Source organism: Echinops telfairi, unplaced genomic scaffold, assembly GCF_000313985.2.
Source record: "Echinops telfairi isolate 266 unplaced genomic scaffold, ASM31398v2 ScPeMD7_7420;HRSCAF=8458, whole genome shotgun sequence".
NCBI lineage: Eukaryota > Metazoa > Chordata > Mammalia > Afrosoricida > Tenrecidae > Echinops > Echinops telfairi.
In genome coordinates, this window is record NW_022111320.1 from 53,558,868 (window position 1) to 53,566,991 (window position 8,124).

General features: G+C 56.9%; 1 protein-coding gene across 1 annotated transcript in view; it reads right to left on the reverse strand.

Moving 5' to 3' along the window:
- Positions 1-353: 353 nt before the first annotated feature.
- Positions 354-8,124, reverse strand: part of SFMBT1 (Scm like with four mbt domains 1) — a 113,784-nt gene continuing 106,013 nt past the window's right edge. Inside the window, 7 exon segments of the mRNA XM_045297634.1 lie at positions 354-943; positions 1,872-2,000; positions 2,827-3,072; positions 3,180-3,358; positions 4,552-4,727; positions 5,411-5,520; positions 6,276-6,415. Coding sequence (XP_045153569.1) covers positions 803-943; positions 1,872-2,000; positions 2,827-3,072; positions 3,180-3,358; positions 4,552-4,727; positions 5,411-5,520; positions 6,276-6,415 — 1,121 coding nt within the window. The 3' untranslated portion in view covers positions 354-802.

Consider the following 8,124-nt stretch of genomic DNA (forward strand, 5'->3'; position numbering starts at 1 on the left):
AACCAGCACAGAGGGCAGTGGAAACGGAACAAAACGCAGAGAAGCCCTGCCCACCCGCAGAGAGGCAACGGGCCACCAAGCCAGGGCCGAGCTGCATCGAGATGGAGACCAGCAGTGGGAATCTCAGGTTGGGGCAGTGACGGAGCTTGTCTGAGTGCTCCCAGAATTTTCATTTTGTTTTTAACACCCCCTCCTTTGACATCTGCCGTCACTTTGTAACCGTCACGTAGCTGACGACGGTGGCGGTGGGCATCAGTGTCCTGGCTGACAGAGGCAGTCACCAAGGAGCTCTGTGGGAGCGGTGTTAGATGGACCACAGCCTGGCCGCACATTCAACACCCTGGAGCCATAGGGTCACCCCCACACGAACTGGTTTAATTTAAAAAAGCTTAAAAACACACAGACAGTGGAGCGCTGCGGTGCGGGGGCACAGTCCCACGTCAGCGCCGTCTTAAAGCTACGTCCTATCCTGCCCAGGTGGCGACCGCAGAGGGCAGAGTCCCACCTGCAGTGGGCAGGGGTAGGGGGTACAGAAAGCTGCCAGAAGGGTGCCTGCCAGCAGCCCTGCCCGCCCCCTTCATGCCCACACCACGCCGAATTCTGCACACGTGGCCTTCCCCCACAGCCTGGCATGCTCTGCAGAGCAGGAGCAGGGCGGCTCCTTCCTTGCCCAGCGTGTGCCTCCTCAGAGCGGGGCCTCCTTCCCTGAAAGTGCAGACAGCCGAGATGCCCGCGGGCCGAGCCGGGTAATGCCGCCCTCTTTGTGCTTCCGAGATTCACAGGTCCGCTTTGGTGGCTCTCCTCAGTTGGCAAACTGCTCATAGAATGCAAACTTGATCCGCTCTATGTGATGGCAGAGTTTGATGGCAGGGCCCAGCTTCAAGTCCATGCACTCCTGCACCGTGGGGAGGGTGAGGAGCAGCAGGGCCTGCCCATCGATCTCCTGCAAAAGCACACAGGCAGGTGATCTAGGACGTGCATGCCAATGACCATGGACAACCCCTGGCCACTTGGACTTGCTCAAAACCCAGGTCCCTGTGCCCCCGAATCTCGGGCCGTGAAAGACGGGCACAGCTCTGTCTGACGAAAGAACCTTCAGAATGCAGCTGTGCTCAGGGCGAGAAGCCACCCCTCAGAGCTCTTCTGTCTGCAGACTTAGGGAGCCAGCTCACCCCTAACCAGCAATGAATTGAGCCACAAGAAGACATCTGATTAGAGGGCTCTTTCTAAACCCAGGGGCGCTGGCATTGTCCGGCTACATGCTGGGCTGCAATCCCCAGGGTCTGCAGTTCATAGCCACCAGCCACCCACTCTGTGGGAGAAAGGCTCCACTTTCTACTCCCATAAAGAATGAGACTCTCGGAGGCGCGCAGGGGCAGTTCTACCCTGTTCTATGGGGTCGCTATGAGTCAGCATCAGCTCAATGGCAGGAAGTTGGGTTTGGGTTTCTAAATCCGAGAGAACGTATTACTACAATCCTTAACGCTGTCCTATTGCGTCACATTCATGACGTTCAGTTTGGAAACACCCTCTCCTCCCCAGCTACCAAAACAAAATTTATTTCAATATTCACTTTGCCTTAAAATTGATCACCAGAGCCAAACCCACTGCAGATGCCTTGGGGGTGGGGGGCAGCCAGTCCCCATCTTGAGACAAATGAGCACAATCAAGCACAAGGATGCTTGATTCTAAGTCATGGAGAGACTTGGGGCTGGAATGAAATTCTGATCAAAGATTGGAAGGAACGCCGTGATCACCTGCTTCAACTGCGGTGGTAGTCAGAGAAAGAGCATCTTTCCTAAGACAGCCAAATGGCTGACAACTACTCCACCTGCAGGCCTCCGCCAACCCCCACAGGTGCCCGTCGTTACCTGGTCCAGGAAGATTCTTGCCAGAGGGGCACAGTCGGTGGACCGGATGAACCGGACGACGTCCGACACACTCCACTTCAGGGGGTTACTGTCCAGGTGAAGCCTTTCAGCCACCTCGAGCCTCGTGTCCTGCAGATTCCGCAACAAAAACAAACGGGTTAGAACGCGGTTCTGTTCTGCAAACAGAAAACAGCCTCCCAGTGCACGCCCGCCCTCTTCCGGGTCATTACTGACCATGCATTCTTCTCCCTCTTTCAAGGCACCCCCAGGGTTCCTGCACAAACCACCGACCTCGGCAGCCGGAAAGGGGAAGGTACTCTGAAACGTCCCTTCCGTCCGCTCTGGCTCAGCTCTGCAAAGGGAGGGCGGAGTGCCCACGAGGGGGCTCGGCCACACGCGGCCAAGGCTTCTGTCTGTGGGCTCTTTCTTCATGATGCCCACTGGACCGCCACCCTCTTCAGTGTGCACATACACTAACACACACACACACACACTGTGTACCTATACAGCAGGTTCTGAAGTGGCCTCACCAAACTTGGAGAAAAAAAAAGGGCACTGCAGGTCTGTGTGTGATTTGCCACGTCAGCAACATGCACACTCGAAACCCACGTGCCAGGTGGTTGCGCATTTGCAAAGGACAACATATTATCTGCATGTTTTCTGCGTGACTACACAGTAAGAGACATGGAGAAACCTAGGCATGTGATGGAGCATACAGTCTTCCCCGAGCGGCAGGCCATCAATAAGCTCCCAGTAGCCTTTTGTTTAAATTAACTTCACGCAGGCTGCTGCCGCTCTTGGGAAATGTGGCCGTGAGCCCGTGAGCCCGTGACCCCGCAGACACTGGCATACTCTGAGCTTGAGACCCAGGACGTGGGTGCAGCGCCAGCCGGCATCGCCGACACTCAGATTCTGGGGGCAATCCTGGGAAAGGGACTGCTTTCCGCACGGGCACCTTTGGTGAAGGGGGTCTGTTCTCGTCGTCCGAGAACGATAAAGTGCGTGGCTCCCTCTTCCTCTGGCCCCGGTCTGCGGGCAGTGAGGCGGACACCTCGCTCTGCGTCGGGGAGGAGCAGCAGGACTTCTTCTCAGACAGCTCCGACTCCTCCTGCAGCTCGTCTTGCTGCTCGGACAGGCTGCCCTCGCTGAGGGAGTCGCCGTCCCCTTCCTCGGGCTCGTCCTCGTCCTCACCCCCGCTCCCCTGGAGGGAAAGGACAACACTGAGCCGACAGCCCCCCTTCCACAGCCCAGGCCTGATCCCCTGCTGGGCCCCCGGCTCGCGGGCATCCTGGCGGGCTTCCAGCGTACCTGTGGCGAGCCGGCTGGTGTGTTGTCCACTGACGGGGATGAGTGTCTCTTCTTATGAACAAAAGCGCTTTTCCGCCTCTTCCTCCTCTTACTGGCCTTCTTCAGGACACACGCCAGGCGGCCGTGCCCACCAGGCGGCCTCCCGACCCTCTTGTTCCTCTTCTTCCCGTAGTAGTGTGCTACCGGCAGGACACACAGGGACACAGCCATTAGGTCTGCGCCAACTCACAAGCACAAGCGCTCTACCGGCGTGGTGCTCGATGCAGGCGCCCTGGGTTCCACTGGGGTCTGCACCAGGTGATGGGCAAAGGCATGAACCCCTGTAGCCCCCGCCCCGTGGGGAGCAACCCTCCGACTTGGACAGTTTCCTTGAGCCCTGAAGGGAGCACTGTTCTCCCTCCTTCCCGCGACCACAGACCGGCAGGACTTCCTGTGTGTTGTGGTGACTAACGCCGGCCCAGGCAACTCTCCTGCTGATGAGCAGCACCAAGCCTGCTCCCAGGAGCCCAGTTACTGATGACACTGTGATGAAATGTTCCTGCACAGGGTGTTTCTGTGAGCGCCCTGCTGGGGCGGAGTGGGCCGGGCACAGCGACAGTGAATGCCCCAGGAGCAAAGGTCATGCAATGGTTTATTTGGGGGGGGGGGGGGGGTGCGGTAATGCTCATGGCATGTCCTTGTTGGCTTTCAGGAGGGCCAGAGAACGGGAGCATCTACCTGTCACCAAGGTGTTCTGAGCGAGTGAGAGCTTCAGCAGACAACCCCAGGAATGCTCCCCAGAGTCCTTCCCAACGACCCTGACAATGCTTCTTGTCCATTGGCCCGGCCGGTCGGCGTCCCAGAGGAACCACACGAGGCGCCGTCTTGCCAGCCCTGGTTGGGCCTCTCCTCACGTCCTCTCGTTTCTAATCTCACAAAGACCCTCAAAGGGGCATCTTTTTCTTCCTTTAACCATGTGCCAAAGACCGTGTGGCACAGGTGACCCCTCAGCCCTTGTTCCCTGGGGATGGACTAGGTGGCTGACTCATCCCTTACAAAAAGGGTCTTCACCTGAGGGTGCTCACGCTGAGAAAGAGAGTTTGCATCTTTCACTTTTACCCTTTCATTCCATTTTCCCACGACTGTCTGAAGCCCCCTCCAGCTGGGACAGGCCTATCGCCTGTTTGTGTGGGGCCTTCAAATGAATGTAAATTAGAATAAGAAATGTAAAGGTTGTTAAAAAAATAAACCCACACAAACAGAATATGCAGCAGAGACCAGAGGGGGCCATAATCTAACACCGTTTTACCAGCCAGCCCCCAGGGAAAGAAGCTTCCACACACGTCTGTGGGGGCAAGTCCGTTCCAGGACGGACGGACTCCGGCTGACTCACTGTATCTAGTCTTGGTAAGCACAGAGCAGTTCTCGGAGCACTTGTCCAGAACCATCCGAGGGCCGAAGAGGTTAGGGCAGCATTCCAGCTGGATGCAGGTTTGCCGGCAGAATTCCATCACCCGGTCAGCTGTTTTCACGATCTCCACGGTCGCGCGGTAGCTCTTTCCTTTATATCTGCCAGTGGAAGAAACACATGCCGGGGCACCGGGCTGGTGACAGCTCTGAGACACATCATGTGTGCTGGCCGACAGGCAGAGGTCTCCGCCTTGTGGAACATTACACGCAGCCCTTTAGCGTGCAGGGGCCCAGACTACAGCAATATGGAAGTGTTGGTGCGTGTTGTGTCACACGTCCGATTCACCGTCTGATAAGCTGCGACAACTGAAGACTAAATTATCTTTCCACGAGTAAGAAGGGGCTTCGGAAGCTTTGTGAGAAAATGGAAGTGATATTGGCCCCCTCCCACCCTCAGAACTCTTTGAAGGCCCTCCTAGAGAGTCTCCTGATTCCTGTTCTTAATCCAAAGACAACTGCCACACGGCGAGTCCACGCTAGCTGTGCTGACGCCTCTCTCTACACAGGCGTCGGCCTCGAGGGTGGCCCTGCTTTCAGCCTGGCGACTCTCCAGGGGCGGAGGCGGTCAGAAAGCAAGAGGAGGAGGCCGGCTGTCTCGGCGAGATGGAAACGCGGTGTCAAGTCAACTGAGGCACATTCCCTCCTGCTAGCTGCTCGGTTCGGCATATTTTAATTGAGGACTGATCTGGGGTGAGATGGAAATTTAGAAAACAAGCCAGGCCGCTGGGCCTTCTGTAAGTGGGGTGGACGGTGAGGTAGAGTGCAGAGCGGGCACTACTCACTTGGCTTTGAGGACCTCGCCACACCCGTGCCACCCCGAGTCCTGGTCCAGCTGGAGCTCCCGGAGCACGCGGCTGGGCTTGTAGGCAGCATTGATGAGCAAGGTGAGTACCTGAGCTCCGTGTGCCAAGCAGACGCGACATGCGGCGGGGAAGGAGAGACAGAGAGAGAGATTGTTAGAACTCCCTGCACGTGAGGGCCACGGGGACATTCGTCCTCCTGACGATAATTAACAGACAGTCACGGGCCATCAACAACCAAGACAGAGCAGCTGCCCGAACGAAGCAGCTGGTGAGACGGCATTGGGAACACCTCTGAAGGCAGACGTGCAACACGCTGCTCTGCAGGCACTGCCACAGATGCCTCCTGGTCCCTTTCTGGCCACGGGCAGGTGGCACAGAGAACCGTGGCTGCTCGGGTGCCGTATGGGCAGCTGGGCTACCCCATGGCTGGAGTCCAGCCCAGAAACGCTGGCTGCCCCCGACTCTGCCTTGCCACCTTGCGGTCTGAAAGGCTTGACACTTCCACACATCAGTTACGCCGCACAGTTCGCCGACGGGCTGGGCTGCTCGGGGAGTCCAGCCAGGGTGTGGTTTTACCGTGGTCCAGGGATGATGCCACACACCCCCCTCAGTCTCAGGCTAATCCCAGGTAAGCTCACACCTGCACAGGTCTCACCTGGTCGCTGAGAGAGGTAAACCTGCTCCACTGAGAACTGCTTAGGGGAATGCGTGGCCCTTAGGAAGCAGAGATGATTACGGTCACAGGTCACTGCCTAATGTGTGACCTCTGCTACACTCTAGAGTTAGTTAGCACATGGTGTAAGCCGGCCCGTGAGGCTGCTGTGATTCTGGGTCAGAACCTCACCTCTCTGAGGACCAGCACACAGTTCCCTGGCCCCACACACCGAGGCAGCTCTGCAATCCTCCCTTTGTTGAGGTACGGCCCTGAGAAGCAACGATGGTTGAAGTATATCTTTGGACAGCAGTATTTCCCATTCATCATAACTGGAAATGAACAGGAACAGAGACTCAGAACAGAGCCAGGCTCGGCGGCACGGTCCCCACATTGCTTACGGGGGGAAAAAGGCAACAAGCACAGACACCCATTACATAGAAGTCTGAAAGCGCCCGTGAAAAACTTTACACGTACAGTAACTCTGCCAAAGAGTCTATCAAGCAATGTCCTCAGTTTCATCCCAACCAACTCCAGGTGAATGTCATTACATCACCCAAAGCCCCGCGCAACTACCATAAAAATCAACGGAGGCTTTAGTTCAGGACCCGAGACGGCTTCTAGGTCTTCAATCACCAGCTCTTCAGGCGTCCACTCTGGAGGACACAGGTCGACAGAATCATCTAGAACCACCGTCCGTCTCCTCGGAACATTCCAACTGCGCCCATTACTGCTCTCTTCCTCCAAACTAGCTGCTTCTCAAGGTCCTTCCTTGCCTGTCTTTAGCATTTTTCACAAACTTCCGCTCACGTTGGACTTCAGTCTTTCTGACAGGCTTCTTTCTGCCACTTGGCAATGCTGACCTCACCTTAATGTCCTGAGCACCGAGCGCACCAGAGAACTCCATGCCACACTTTCTTTGAGTTCCACCCCCCACCCCCACTTCTCTGGAGCCATAGGGGCAGTGAGGTAACTGCCCATCACATGGACAAGACCCCATTCTAACTCTCGGGGATGCCGCACGTTACCAAGTACCAGGGCTTGCTCTGTGCCGTCCCACTATGACCCTTACGGGAGGGGATGGCCACGGCTGGCTTGTGCAGCACCGTGGTGGGGTGGGGGCCGCACCACCAGGATCCAGGTGAGTGCCAGAAACAAACCAAACTCGCCGCATGGAGCCATTGCGGCCTCCCAGCAAGCCTCTGTGGGGCTCCCAGACTGCGGCCCCTTCTCCGAGGGCAGCCTGGCGGATCTGGGGGTTTCTGAAGTCACGTGGCTATTTCAACATAATCCAAGTCGAAAGGCCAGCTTCTTGGCTGTGCTGGCCCTATTTCAAGGGCTCCACAGCTCCGTGGGCCAGGGGCTGCCTTCCTGGACGGCCAAGATGCAGGAGTGCGTCCTGGGGGGCGCTTTTAAAGCAAGACAACCTGCAGGAGAACCCAAGATTGTACCAGACTATCTCGACATTTGGCACGTGTGACCTGTCATTTTGCCAAAAAAATCCCCCAAACCAACTCTACCGGATTCATGACAACTGGAAGGGATTTTTACGGAAGCGCAGACACACGATGCAGGAGAGCTTCCACACCACCAGGGTACAGACAGGCTCATCTGCACACAGAGACCCGTGTCAGCAGCCTCAAAGCAGGAGACGGAACCCTAATTAGAGACTAGACGCATCCTTTCTCCCAAAAGGTACACACATGTGCTCTCCTCTGAGGGGGCCCAGAAAGACCCCAGTAGCATAGTGGTTATGCACCGGGTCGCCAACCACTCGTCAGCAGTTCGAAACCACCAGCGGCTCCTCAGGAAAAAGATGAGGCCGCCTGTTCCCATAAAGAGTGTCACCGTCTCAGAAGCCCGCAGGGGCAGTGCTACCCCGTCCTACAGGGTCACTAGGTGCCGGCACTGACCTGATGCCAGCGAGTGCGTTTGTAGAGCGGCATGATGGTTAGGCACAGGCTGGCCATCCAAACTCGCCCTCCACCCACAGAGAAGCAGCCCTGGCCGTGCATAAGGGCTGCACAGACAGAGCTGGGAA